This window comes from Bombina bombina, chromosome 1, assembly GCF_027579735.1.
Source record: "Bombina bombina isolate aBomBom1 chromosome 1, aBomBom1.pri, whole genome shotgun sequence".
NCBI classification, from domain to species: Eukaryota; Metazoa; Chordata; class Amphibia; order Anura; family Bombinatoridae; genus Bombina; species Bombina bombina.
This window is the reverse complement of record NC_069499.1, coordinates 326,626,801-326,642,521: the sequence shown is the minus strand read 5'-3', so window position 1 is coordinate 326,642,521 and position 15,721 is coordinate 326,626,801. Positions and strand designations below refer to the sequence as shown.

General features: G+C 36.1%; 1 protein-coding gene across 1 annotated transcript in view; it reads left to right on the top strand.

Annotated features, from left to right (window-relative positions):
• Window positions 1–2,398: 2,398 nt before the first annotated feature.
• The window catches only part of ERCC3 (ERCC excision repair 3, TFIIH core complex helicase subunit), a gene marked incomplete in the record, with an annotated part of 196,538 nt that continues 183,215 nt past the window's right edge, over window positions 2,399–15,721 (top strand). Inside the window, 2 exon segments of the mRNA XM_053698101.1 lie at window positions 2,399–2,503; window positions 7,029–7,237. Of these exon segments, the coding sequence (XP_053554076.1) occupies window positions 2,476–2,503; window positions 7,029–7,237 (237 nt within the window).

Genomic DNA, 15,721 nt, shown 5'->3' with positions numbered 1-15,721 from the left:
ACAGTTGAATGACACTACTATGTATCTATAGATATATACTTTAGTACTGTGCTATATTACTTAAGATTTCTTATTCTAGCTGATTTATACTAACAGCCAGTTTATATCAGGCATCAGATGGATTATTTATCCCTGTGCTAACTACTACATGGAAAGCAGAAATTTCTGGGACATACTTCATCAGCTAGAATAAGGAATCTTAAGTAATATAGCACAGTACTAAAGTATATATCTATAGATACATAGTAGTGTCATTCAACTGTTCTAACAGAAAATAGACAAGATGAAATGTTTCTGTGCACAACATTTATGTTGAAGGAAAAAAAAAGAAGAATCCTGTCACCATAACATATTCTGTCAGAACATGCCACATCTTGTTACACCATATCATATCTTGTTACACCATGTTCTTGTCACACTGTGCCACATCTTGTAACTGTACTATCTATGCCACTGTGTCTTGTCACATCATTCAATGTCATCAAGCCACTGTACACAATGATTGACAAATCCTGTCTCATCTTATAGTCCTAACGGTAATGCTGGTGAGTGACAGCTGACAGGACAGGAGGGCCCGGGAGGGGATGCCAGCAGGTCAGGTGTGTGCCTTTCAGGTAACTACCGACTAACTTACCGTGCTGCTACTATATAGGAGGCTTAGGACTGAGAGCTAATATGCAAGTAGTGCTGTGCCGCACAGTGCAACTGTCTGACAAGCAACTCTGACTCTGAAGTGGACTGTCTGCAACTCTGCAAGCCAACTACTGACAGTGACACTGTGTGTGAGTGATTACTTTAAAAACTCCGACCCAGATACAAGTCAGAGACTCTGACAGTGACAGATAGCGCCAGCAAACCAATCATCGCAGCCTCCACAGCTGCTTTCCTGGTAACAGCGCCAGCAAACAAATCATCGCAGCCTCCACAGCTCAGCTGCTTCCCTGGTAACAGCGCCAGCAAACCATTCGCAGCCTCAACAGCTTACCTGGTAACAGCTTCCCTGGTAACCTACCTGACGTCAGACCACAGTCTGAGTCAGGACGGACTCTTCTCAGCAGTCAGTCAGAGTCGAGTTAAGTAGTCGACGCAGGTGATGGTCGCAGGCAGCGCAGGAAGAAAATTAGTAACTTCAAATATGGGACAAACCCCGTCCCGTATTGATTCAATACGGGATGCAGTATTTTAACCTGAAATACGGGACGATTCCGTATTTCAAGGGACGGGTGGCAACCCTAACCGTGTCACTTCCTGTGACATAGAATCAGCTGTTTGACTGCAAATTCCTTTACTAAGCATTGGCTTCACCACATTCCAGTCACCGCGGTCCAGAATTCTTATGTTGCAGAGAACAAGTCAGGCCAAAAATGATATCACTGCGCATGTGCTCCACCACAGAACCTAATCTTGAACCACACAATGCACTGTAATTCCCCCATCTTCACAATTTTTTTGCCTCTGTCTGGGTTTTTCAAGGGGGCGCCCCACCGATCCTCTGGTATCCACCCTAAATGAACCTTGGGGAATGAGGTTTACAAGGGGGCTTCACCCCCCTTGAACCCCGTAGGCAAAAAATATAGGGAACATGAGGGAATTACAGTGACATATGCGCTGTGAAGGGATTTGCAGTCAGACAGTTGAGCAGTCTTACCGGAAGTAAAACACCAGTACTGGTAATGTGTTAACTTTTTTTATTCCTATTTTTTGTTTATGTTTCAGGTTGAGTTGTGTGTAATTAAATTAAATTACTATAACACTCAATACTTTAATAGCAGACCAAAAATGGCAAAATATATTTTATTGAGGTTGTGTGAAACCACATCCCCAAACTACTCCCATTTACAAAGTGTACAGGAATCTGCAGGGCAAAAGGTGGCAATCCTACTGCCAGATTGCTTTTTAACAAAGGATAGTAACATAACTTTCTACATGCATTATCAATTCCTTATATAAAATTTGAGATGATTTAGTATTATTTCAGAATGGAATAATTAATTGTTATTCTGCATAACCTGAAAGTAATTAATAAATTTTTTTTTAATTTTTTTTTTACTAGAACGCAAAAGAAAACGAACAAAAATGAAATAAAAGCCATCCATTAATTTGTAATGCTTAATGGATTTGTAATGCTTAATGGATTTGTGTTACAAACCTCCAAACATGTTAAACACAAATGTGGGTTTCTCTTGATTTTTTTTAGTTTTCTTTTTTCTAGGATTCCAGAACTCCAAAATATATAAGCACTCGCTCTCTACACTAAACTTCAACTTCACGCCATGTACACTATATCCGTGCATTTCAAGAAATGATCACTAGATGGCGCTAAATGGCTACGAGACTATTTTATATTTGCAGAGAAGACCCTCACGAGTACCCGTACTGCAGAACGGAAGTTTACCTTGAACAGGAAGCGGCTGCTTTTGAGTGTAGAAGGCTGACATAGGAAGTGCGTGACACTGTGCTTGTTACTAGTCTGACATGGGAAAGAAGGAAAAGTGGGACCGAGGTAACGGAGTCGGTATTTGATTCCTACTTGGATGACGCCACGTTTTTATTTTTACTTTTGCCCTCATATTGCCATAAACAAATGTAGCAGGATAGGACCATATTATAGCTACCATCGTAATTCTACACACAGATCAAATATGTTTTTTATTTAATCCAATACCTATAAATTATAATCTCGTAAGGGACAAGGTGTACATGAAGTGAATAGGGGTGATTTTAACAGATTATTTCTGATGCAACAACAAAATATTTTGATTTATGGAGGTAATGGTGAAGTCTAACCCCTGGTGATAATACTAGCATGCCTTCAGTTTTATACGATGAGCAGTGCAACACCAGGGTAACGAACAGTGGCAGCCTCAGATGCCATCTTATGTGCTTGCCAACCCTAGGACCTCATACAATGAGTTACAGATACCCATTTATGATGTAGTGTGTGTCTGACTGTATCTATAAGTATGTATGTGTGTGTATCTGCATGTATAAGTGTAAGCTGTGTAGTGTGTGTATCTGTATGTAGTGTGTGTATCTGCATGTATAAGTGTAAGCTGTGTAGTGTGTGTATCTGTATGTAGGCTATGTAGTGTGTGTGTCTGCATGTATTAATGTAAGCTATGAAGTGTGTGTATCTGCATGTATAAGTGTATGTTGTGTAGTGTGTGTGTATCTGTATGTATAAGTGTGCGTATCTGCATGTATAAGTGTAAGCTGTGTAGTGTGTGTATCTGTATGTATAAGTGCAGGCTATGTAGTGTGTGTGTCTGCATGTATAAATGTAAGCTATGAAGTGTGCATATCTGCATGTATAAGTGTATACTATGTAGTGTGTGTGTATCTGCATGTGTAAGTGTACGCTTTGTAGTGTGTGTGTATCTGCATGTATAAGTGTATGCTATGTAGTGTGTGTCTGCCTGTATAAGTGTATGCTATGTAGTGTGTGTCTGCCTGTATAAGTGTATGCTATGTAGTGTGTGTATCTGCATGTATAAGTGTATGCTATGTAGTGTGTGTATCTGCATGTATAAGTGTATGCTATGTAGTGTGTGTATCTGCATGTATAAGTGCATGCTATGTAGTGTGTGTATCTGCATGTATAAGTGTATGATATGTAGTGTGTGTATCTGCATGTATAAGTGCATGCTATGTAGTGTGTGTATCTGCATGTATAAGTGCATGCTATGTAGTGTGTGTATCTGCATGTATAAGTGCATGCTATGTAGTGTGTGTATCTGCATGTATAAGTGCATGCTATGTAGTGTGTGTATCTGCATGTATAAGTGCATGCTATGTAGTGTGTGTATCTGCATGTATAAGTGTATGCTATGTAGTGTGTGTATCTGCATGTATAAGTGTATGCTATGTAGTGTGTGTATCTGCATGTATAAGTGTATGCTATGTAGTGTGTGTATCTGCATGTATAAGTGTATGCTATGTAGTGTGTGTATCTGCATGTATAAGTGTGCTATGTAGCGTGTGTATCTGCATGTATAAGTGTATGCTATGTAGCGTGTGTATCTGCATGTATAAGTGTATGCTATGTAGTGTGTGTATCTGCATGTATAAGTGTGTGTATCTGCATGTATAAGTTTATGCTGTGTAGTTTGTGTATTTGTATGTATAAGTGTAAGCTATGTAGTGTGTGTATCTACTTGTATAAGTGTATGCTATGTAGTGTGTGTCTGCGTATCTGCATGTATAAGTGTATGATATGTACTGTGTGTGTGTGTATCTGTATGTATAAGTGTATGCTATGTAGTGTGTGTGTCTGCCTTTATAAGTGTATGCTATGTAGTGTGTGTGTCTGCCTTTATAAGTGTATGCTATGTAGTGTTTGTGTGTCTGCCTTTATAAGTGTATGCTATGTAGTGTTTGTGTGTCTGCCTGAATAAGTGTATGCTATGTAGTGTTTGTGTGTCTGCCTGTATAAGTGTATGCTATGTAGTGTTTGTGTGTCTGCCTGTATAAGTGTATGCTATGTAGTGTGTGTGTCTGCCTGTATAAGTGTATGCTATGTAGTGTGTGTGTCTGCCTGTATAAGTGTATGCTATGTAGTGTGTGTGTCTGCCTGTATAAGTGTATGCTATGTAGTGTGTGTCTGCCTGTATAAGTGTATGCTATGTAGTGTGTGTCTGCCTGTATAAGTGTATGCTATGTAGTGTGTGTGTGTCTGCCTGCCTGTATAAGTGTATGCTATGTAGTGTGTGTGTGTGTCTGCCTGCCTGTATAAGTGTATGCTATGTAGTGTGTGTGTGTGTGTGTGTGTCTGCCTGCCTGCCTGTATAAGTGTATGCTATGTAGTGTGTGTGTGTGTCTGCCTGTATAAGTGTATGCTATGTAGTGTGTGTATCTGCATGTATAAGTGCATGCTATGTAGTGTGTGTATCTGCATGTATAAGTGTATGCTATGTAGTGTGTGTATCTGCATGTATAAGTGCATGCTATGTAGTGTGTGTATCTGCATGTATAAGTGCATGCTATGTAGTGTGTGTATCTGCATGTATAAGTGCATGCTATGTAGTGTGTGTATCTGCATGTATAAGTGCATGCTATGTAGTGTGTGTATCTGCATGTATAAGTGCATGCTATGTAGTGTGTGTATCTGCATGTATAAGTGCATGCTATGTAGTGTGTGTATCTGCATGTATAAGTGTATGCTATGTAGTGTGTGTATCTGCATGTATAAGTGTATGCTATGTAGTGTGTGTATCTGCATGTATAAGTGTATGCTATGTAGCGTGTGTATCTGCATGTATAAGTGTATGCTATGTAGCGTGTGTATCTGCATGTATAAGTGTATGCTATGTAGCGTGTGTATCTGCATGTATAAGTGTATGCTATGTAGCGTGTGTATCTGCATGTATAAGTGTATGCTATGTAGCGTGTGTATCTGCATGTATAAGTGTATGCTATGTAGTGTGTGTATCTGCATGTATAAGTGTGTGTATCTGCATGTATAAGTTTATGCTGTGTAGTTTGTGTATTTGTATGTATAAGTGTAAGCTATGTAGTGTGTGTGTGTGTGTATCTACTTGTATAAGTGTATGCTATGTAGTGTGTGTCTGCGTATCTGCATGTATAAGTGTATGATATGTACTGTGTGTGTGTGTATCTGTATGTATAAGTGTATGCTATGTAGTGTGTGTCTGCCTGTATAAGTGTATGCTATGTAGTGTGTGTGTCTGCCTTTATAAGTGTATGCTATGTAGTGTTTGTGTGTCTGCCTTTATAAGTGTATGCTATGTAGTGTGTGTATCTGCATGTTTAAGTGTATGCAATGTAGTGTGCGTATCTGCATGTATAAGTGTATGCTGTGTAGTGTGCGTATCTGCATGTATAAGTGTATGCTGTGTAGTGTGTGTATCTGCATGTATAAGTGTATGCTGTGTAGTGTGTGTATCTGCATGTATAAGTGTATGCTGTGTAGTGTGTGTATCTGCATGTATAAGTGTATGCTGTGTAGTGTGTGTATCTGCATGTATAAGTGTATGCTGTGTAGTGTGTGTGTATCTGCAGGTATAAGTGTATGCTGTGTAGTGTGTGTATCTGTATGTATAAGTGTGTGTGTATCTGCAGGTATAAGTGTATGCTGTGTGTGTATCTGTATGTATAAGTGTATGTGTGTATCTGCATGCATAAGTATATGCTGTGCAGTGTGTGTATCTGCATGTATAGGTGTATGCTGTGTAGTGTGTATCTGTATGTATAAGTGTGTGTGTATCTGCATGTATAAGTGTATGCTGTGTAGTGTGTGTGTATCTGTATGTATAAGTGTGTGTGTATCTGCATGTATAAGTGTATGCTGTGTAGTGTGTGTGTATCTGTATGTATAAGTGTGTGTGTATCTGCATGTATAAGTGTATGCTGTGTAGTGTGTGTATCTGTATGTATAAGTGTGTGTGTATCTGCAGGTATAAGTGTATGCTGTGTGTGTATCTGTATGTATAAGTGTATGTGTGTATCTGCATGCATAAGTATATGCTGTGCAGCGTGTGTATCTGCATGTATAGGTGTATGCTGTGTAGTGTGTATCTGTATGTATAAGTGTAAGCTAGGTAGTGTGTGTGTATCTGCATGTGTAAGTGTATGCTATGTAGTGTGTTACAGAATCTAGAATATTAATAGGGAATGCAGGGAACAGTTTTAAAAAATCTTTTATTAAATGTCCAATTAAGATAAAAATATTTAGCACTATCTTTGCAAAGGTTAATTAAATACAGAGCTCAAATAGCTATACCAGTGGTTTGAGCTTGTGTTTGATTTGCTGCCTAAGAGTATTAAAAGATATGACTTTATTTAGAATTTTATTTATATTACTTTGGTCTTATGATTTTTTTAAAGCCCTGCCCCTTTCATATTTTTGCCGCGGGGGGGGGGGGGGCGGTGTCCCTCTTTTGAATTTTGATATGTTGGGAGGTATGTAATAGTATCACACCCTGTTAACATATATAACATAGTTGTAATTTTGACATGTATAGTGAAGACTGTTGTGTCTAATGCATATGACTAACAATTGTATTGTATAGCAGACAAGAAAAAATCAAAGAAACGTCACTACGAGGATGAGGATGATGACGAGGATGATGTACAAGGTTCAGAGGCCCAAGAAGCTGTTCCTTCTGCTGCAGGGAAGCAGGTGGACGAAGATGGCATTAAGCATGATGAATATGGTGCTAAAGACTACAGACTGCAAATGCCTTTGAAAGGGGACCATGCCTCTCGCCCACTGTGGGTGGTATGTATTAGAAAGTGTTACTAGGACAAATGTAATTGCTTTCCACACATTCTAGAAACTAGCTCTGTTTGTGCTAATGAATAAGCTAAAATAAATACAGTAATAAACTGCAAAGGATTGTGGTCTTGAAGAAAGTGCTTGTGATAATGTATTCATAATGCATGGTCTTTTTTTGTTGTTATCCTTGGTAGTCACAGCCACACATATACTTCTGACCTTTTGTCTGCTACAAAGTAATAATATAACCAATATTCTTGTTTTTGAATAAGCATTTACATTTTTTTCGATGGTAAATCTAATAATCGTATTGGTTTCATTCATGAAAAACTTACTTTTGCAGTATAACTTCGGTATTTCATTTATAACCACTACAGTTCTATTGATACCTACGGCAGCCCAGACACTTACATCACCAATTACAATTTCACCAATTACATTTCTGGCATTTTGGCATGTATCAAGCAAAAAAAAAAGGATCTTCACATGCGTTCATTACGTCATGCAGATTATTAGCCTTCATTATTGAAGACACGGATGCGTCATGAATAATTACAGAGCGAGTGGGACAGAACTCGAGATGGCGCTGATAGAATAAATTAGTTGAATGGGGGCGCAGCGTATCAATGCTGGAGTGTATTAGAAAGTAAGTGGATTTATAAATAATGAGCAATTATATTTTAGAAACAATATAGCAACTGAAGCTTTCATATTAGTTTAATTGATTTGCCGTTATTTAGATTTAAGAAATTTGCCATCACTTTAAACATCCAACACCTTTCCAAATAAAAATTGCTGGTAGTCATTCTTGTGGTAAATATGAAAGCGTGATAAGTTTGTTCAAGATATAGGAACTAGAATTGTTTGGGACTCTACATGATCTAAGGACACATGCTTGTAGATACATACAGTATATACAGTAGTATGAATACAAATGTGTTAATACCAAACCAATAATAATGTATTATACTGATCAAGGATTGGAAACAAAACATGTTAGAGAGTCCTTAAAGGGATACTAAACCCAATTTTTTTTCATTCATGATTCAGATAGAGCATGAGATTTTAAGCAACTTTCTAACTCCTATTATCAATTTTTCTTTGTTCTCTTGCTATATTGATTTGAAAAAGCAGTACTGTAAACTTTAGATCCAGCGCTACCCAGGTGCTGATCTAAAAATGGTCCGGCTCCTAACCTTTCATTACTGCTTTTTCAAATCAAGATAACATGAGAACAAAGAAAAATTGATAATAGGAGTACATTAGAAAGTTGCTTAAAATTGCATGCTCTATCTGAATCATGAAAGAAAATAATTGGGGTTAGTGTCCCTTTAAAGGGACACTGAACCCAAAATTTTTCTTTCGTGATTCAGATAGAGCATGCAATTCTAAGCAACTTTCTAATGTACTCCTATTATCAATTTTTCTTCGTTCTCTTGCTATCTTTAAAAAAAAAAAAGAAGGCATCTAAGCTTTTTTTTTTGTTTGTTCAGAACTCTAGACAGCACTTTTTTATTGGTGGATGAATGTATCCACCAATCAGCAAGGACAACCCAGGTTGTTCACCAAAAATGGGCCGGCATCTAAACTTACATTCTTGCATTTCAAATAAAGATACCAAGAAAATGAAGAAAATTTGATAATAGGAGTAAATTAGAAAGTTGCTTTAAATGTCATGCTCTATCTGAATCACATAAGAATTTTTTTTGGGTACAGTGTCCCTTTAATGAGGAGTCTAATTCAAACCTTATTGGGAATTCCAAACAGGATTGACCTCAAAGAGAACATGAAACAGATACATCCATAGCGTGATTCTGCTTTCAATATAATTCAGCACACTTTTACTTTGCAGAGTTTAGAGCTCTCATCAGCTCTAGTTATAGCGCTCTATTTAAAAAAAAAAAAATAAAAAAAAATGGATACCAGATAACAAATCTATTAAAGTATATAAATCACTTAGGGAACTATAGCAAGCACAAACAGCTACTGAACACCTGCAATGTGTCAAAGTCTCTAATTTTAAAGCACTTTTAATCCACACCGGGTCCAAACTGCTGCTGCTGCTGTCATGTTTTGCCAACCCTTCCTTGTGATTCACCTACTGACATCTCCTCAAACTCAAATTTCTTATAAATTTGTTCAAGCCAATATACATATCAAATTTATTTAGTTGCTTACTAGGGGTACATTTTAAACCTTTACTCAGCACTGGCTCCTGTTCCCTGTATTTTTTAATACTTTTTCTTCTTGTTCTTCTAATCTTTTTTTTCCAATTGTTCTCCCTTCTCTTTTTTGGGGTATCTAACTCTTTTCTTATAAATTTTCTCTTGCCTCTGCTGAAAAAAAAACTTCTGTTTCTCCTTTTTATCACTCAGAGAGTCAAATAAATTTTGTGTTTTTGCTTTGAAATTCCTTCCATCATATTCATTCCTTCTATGATAATTAGCCATACTAGGTTTGTAATGCTGTCTTTAATTCCTTACTATTCCCCAATTATCAGTTTCTGTTGTGATTTCATTCATTCTTTGAGGCTTATCTTTAATAATGTTCTCCTGTTCTTTCATATAAATTGTATTGCTTTACAGTAGAGACTTTCACACATTGCAAGTGTACAGTAGCTGTTTGTGCTTGCTGTAATTGCCTAACTGCTTTATATACCTGTGTATATTTTAATACATTTGTTACCTGTTATCCAGTTTTGCCCAAGGTTTTTTAAATAGAGCTCTATAACTAGTGATGCACCGAAATGGAAATTCTGGACCGAAACCGAATCCGAAAATCCGGGATGCACTTGGCCGAAAACCGAAACTGATACCGAAAATGTATTTTTTCAAATTTATTTATTTATTTATTTATTTATTTTTGCATAATTAGAGCCAATAAAAAAGCCCACACTTTTATTGAAAGTAACACACTAAAATTGGACAAAAAGATCTTAAAACAATAATATGCTACACAATAATGCTACACAATAATTTTACCAAGAAAAAAAAAAACAGGCAAAAAATGCCATTTTCGGCCAAAATGTTTCTGGAACCAAAATTTTGGTGCATCCCTACTTAAAACAATTATAAATATCAATATACTGTATTATTCTTCATTTAGTTCTATGTAACAGAATCATATTTAACAGGTTTGTTTTTACCAATTATCCAAATAAAGTATATTCCTAGAAAACTCATTATATGCAGAACAGTAAGTCAAGTAATGAACTTAAAGAGCAGCTCTAGGCTAGCATCAAATTTGAAACATGCTACACAATAATTTTTCCGAAAATAACAGGCAAAAAAACAGAAAACCGAAATAGCCAAAAATGCAATTTTCGGACGAAACTTTCTGCGGCCGAAATTTCGGTGCATCCCTATCTATAACCAGAGCTGATGAGAGCTTTGCACCACGTAAGTAGAAACTCTGCAAAGTAAAAGTGTGCGGAGTTATATTGAAAGATACATCCATAGTGTGATTCAGCTGTTTCTTGTTCTCTTTGAGGTTGATCCTGATTGGAATTCCCAATAAAGATTGAATTGGACTTCTTATTAAGGATTCTTTAACGTTTTTTCTTTTCAATCCTTGGTCTGTATAATACATTATTGGTTAGGTATAAACACTATTATTAACACATTTTTATTCATATTATATTTACTTGTGTTTTTTCTTTTGCACATTTGCTTACATTTTATTTGATCTTTTATTATTGTAATTTATTTGAATATCTTGTAACGAAGGGAAGTGCTGCTGCAGGAAGTGTCCGCCAGGAAAGGGGGTAAAGCGGACCCACTCTAAGAAGGGGTGTGTGGAGCCAACCAAAAAAGCGGAGGACAGCCGCAAAAGCCAAAGGAAAAAAGGTGGCTACTGAGCTACAAAGAAGAAAGTTTATTCCAATAAAAATATATTAGTGAAAAAATAAGACACAACAAACCAAAAAAGAGGGAAACGGCAGTCTTGCATGTTTCGCGCACACTTGCGCTTAATCATAGATGCTGAATACAAGTAAAATCAGCTGTAGTATTTAAAGGGACGGCACACCAATAGAAATACTCGGTCTGTAAACTGACGTAATACATATGTGTCACACAGACATTTAATAGGATTTTGAGGTGTGCCTCCACAATAGATACTACAGATCAGAATAAAAACATATTTAATATACTTGTGAAGTGGAGGCAAAATCTGGCAATTAATTAATTCTAATAAGAGTACCAACATGACATTGAAATGTAGTTTTATATATATATATATATATATATATATATATATGAACATGCATATCAATGTTGGTAACTGATCTTAGATAAATAAGTAAATGTTTGTTTTAAATATTTAAGGATAAATACAAAAACAGGATAATACAGTTCAATACCAAATACAAAAAGAAACAGTAACAACTATACATTTGAAGAAACAAGGTGTCATTCAAATTAATAAATATCACTGTATGAAAAAATTCCATATTCATATAGGATTATAAAAGCATATATGGCAGGCTGAAAAAAAATGACACTGAGAATTCTGAAAATGAATGAAGTAAAATAAATGAAAGGTTATACTTCATAATTTCACAGTAATTCATAAAATAGCAATAGTATGAATAACATATTCCAATATTTACAGTGTATAATTTAATATGGGGTTTTCGTGGGATAAGAAAGCACGATCATAGAGGAATGTAACTAATAGTATATGTTAAAGTTTATACTAATATGAAAATATATGTATAACTATCCATATAAAAAATACTATTTTGTCTAGTCTACATAATATCTCATGTCCCATTCCAAATTCATGCCCAAGGGTGACCTAGTTTTCAATTTGTAGATCCAGAATAATTCTTTTCTATCAAGAACCTTGGATATGTCACCTCCTCTATAAGGAGTTCTAGCTAGGTCTATAACCTTAATTTTCAACCTGGGTACATTTGTAAAATGAAAGAGATTAAAAGAAAGAATGAATGAAAGAAAAAATTTAGAAAGCAGACGCAGAAATTGCTGCACGGAAAAAGAATACATTTCTACGTGACCATGATGATTGCGATAACAATAGGGTATATGATTGGTCCAGGTTCCAAAAACGTCACAGAAAACCCTCAAAAAAGCGTACCACAGTTGCAGAGGGAAGTAAACCTCTAAAACCTATTCTGAAAAAAGATAAAGAACGCAGAGTGGTTTTCTCATCAACTGAAGCAGAGTCTACTGATCATGACTCAGATTCCTCTGGATCCAGCGAGGACACTTCAGTTCCTGTGTCTCCCCACCCCTCTTCTCTTTCCTTGTCTTTACAGGTTTCCTCCAAGAAAGATAAAAGTAATAACGAGATGGCTGTTCGTCCGAAAACCCGTAATCAACCAACCATCCCTTTAGGAAGCGGACAAGAAGATCTAGAAGGAAGAAAGGAAGGTGACATGGGGAAACAACCAAAGTCACAGAAAAAGAAATGACTTTTAATGTCATTAATTTGTCTGATGTACAACTTACGTCAGAGCATGAGAGGGTCTTGAAAAAAGGTCTGGTATTTGCTCCCACACGTAAATTTTCTGCTTTCAGGACACTCATTGATATAAATAAATTTGTGAGAAAGTTGACACTTAAAAGTTTTTTCCATGATTCTGAACACAAGGCTACTTATGATGTTTATAATTCTATAACTCACAGCATTAATGAAAATGTAGATTGGAATAAAATGTTTTCCTTTGCAGACATTGGCTTAATTGAAACTTTAGACAACTTTGACAGTAAAACCACTGATATTAAACAGGAGGTTCTCCCCATTTCCAGTAAACACAAATCTAGTTTTTATCCTATGCATTTCAGAGGTAACTTTTTGAATTCCTTTCACAAGCGGGTAGAGGAGGATGTGTTAAAACTGGAAGAAAATTGCAATTCGTCCAGTTTTAAGACTAGACATAATTTAACTGCTCAGGAACGATTGGCCATAAAAGATCTGGCAGAGAATGACAACATTGTCATCCGTAATTCTGATAAAGGAGGCAATGTTGTTGTTCTCAATAAGTCAGATTATTTGATAGAGGCAAACAGACAGCTTTCTGATAGAATTACTTATAGGAAACTTGGGTTTAACCCCCCACTTACTTTTTATAATCAACTTTCCAAACTTCTTGAGGAGGCTGTCTCTTTGGGCATTTTCACAGCAGACCAATCTAAACGTCTTCTACCAACACATCCAATAACACCCATCTTCCACTACCTTCCAAAAACACATAAGTCTTTTGTCTCCACCTGGCCGCCCAATCATTTCAGGCATAGGCTCCCTTTTGGAGCCTATGTTTGAATGGATTGATAGCATATTACAACCTTTGGTAACTAATCTTTACAGTTATACCAGGGACTCGGGTCACTTACTAGATATTTTGAATAATTTTGTTTGGCAGGCAGGATACAAGTGGGTTACAGTTGATGCCACATTCTTGTACTCCTCTATACCTCATGTACATGGATGCCGGGCCTTGGAGTTTTTCCTAGAGAAAAATGCATCTTTTCAAGATGAGGTTAAACAATATATTGTTGAAATTGTGGAGTTCCTACTTACTCACAACTATTTTGTTTTTGATTCCGTTTATTATTTGCAATGTCCAGGAACAGCTATGGGGGCAAAATTTGCCCCCTCATATGCAAATTTATTTGTGGGTAGGTGGAAGCGCCAACATATTTATGACATAAAGGAACCCTTCAGGTCTGGCATCCTTTTGTACATGAGGTACATAGATGATCTTATTTTTATTGTAAAAGAGGACTTTCCCTTCAATGATTTTTTGACGGTCTTGAATACTAATGATGTGAATCTTAAATTCACAGGAGAGTTACATCATGATCATTGTAACTTTCTAGATCTTCACCTGTATGGTGACATTACAAGTCACAAGATTATGTCTACCACATATAGAAAGGAAACGGCCGGTAACACCATTCTTCATGCCATCCCCCTCATTTAGTCAAATCTATCCCCAGAAGCCAATTTATTAGGCTTAGACGTAATGCTAGCACTTTGGATAACTATATTCAAGGTGGCAATGATCTTATTGCCAGATTGAAAGCCAGAGGGTACAATAGTAGAGAGTTACAAAAAACATTTGAAGAAATAAAAGATTGGAAACCGCACTCTAAGGGTCAATCACCGAAAGTAGATAACATTGATACAAGTGGCTTAGCTGGCCACAGGATGCCACTTAATAAAGAGAACATCAATACAAACAGGAGTAAGAAAAACTATTTAGATGAACGAAGTGTTGTTTATTCAACTAGGTTCTCTCCTCAATACAATTCAATATGTGGAATTATTAGAAAACATTTACATATACTGAAGGGTGATGAGATCTTACAGCCATATATAAAAGAATGCAGATTTGTTGCAAAGAAGTCACCCACATTAGCCTCCAAGCTTTCCCCCAGTTTAGTTAATTCTAATAGTCCAGTGACAACTGGCTCAGGGGTGTTGGTAATTTCAGGGCACACCTTTCTAACTGTCTCACTTGTGAGACTATGGATTTTAATAGAAGGTTTTGCAGCAAAGTAACTGGTGAATCTTTTGAGAGAGAATTTTATGCCACATGCCTTACAAATCATATAGTGTATCGATTATATTGTCAACTTTGTGGAGCCCAATATGTGGGTCAGTCGACTAGAACTCTCAGAGATCGGGTGAGAGAGCACCTTAGAGATATTAAACATTTCAACAAAGATTCAGCAGTAGCTAAACATTTTAATCTCTTTCATTTTACAAATGTACCCAGGTTGAAAATTAAGATTATAGACCTAGCTAGAACTCCTTATAGAGGAGGTGACATATCCAAGGTTCTTGATAGAAAAGAATTATTCTGGATCTACAAATTGAAAACTAGGTCACCCTTGGGCATGAATTTGGAATGGGACATGAGATATTATGTAGACTAGACAAAATAGTATTTTTTATATGGATAGTTATACATATATTTTCATATTAGTATAAACTTTAACATATACTTTTAGTTACATTCCTCTATGATCGTGCTTTCTTATCCCACGAAAACCCCATATTAAATTATACACTGTAAATATTGGAATATGTTATTCATACTATTGCTATTTTATGAATTACTGTGAAATTATGAAGTATAACCTTTCATTTATTTTACTTCATTCATTTTCAGAATTCTCAGTGTCATTTTTTTTTCAGCCTGCCATATATGCTTTTATAATCCTATATGAATATGGAATTTTTTCATACAGTGATATTTATTAATTTGAATGACACCTTGTTTCTTCAAATGTATAGTTGTTACTGTTTCTTTTTGTATTTGGTATTGAACTGTATTATCCTGTTTTTGTATATATCCTTAAATATTTAAAACAAACATTTACTTATTTATCTAAGATCAGTTACCAACATTGATATGCATGTTCATATATATATTACTATATTTCAATGTCATGTCATGTTGGTACTCTTATTTTAATGAATGAATTGCCAGATTTTGCCTCCACTTCACAAGTATAT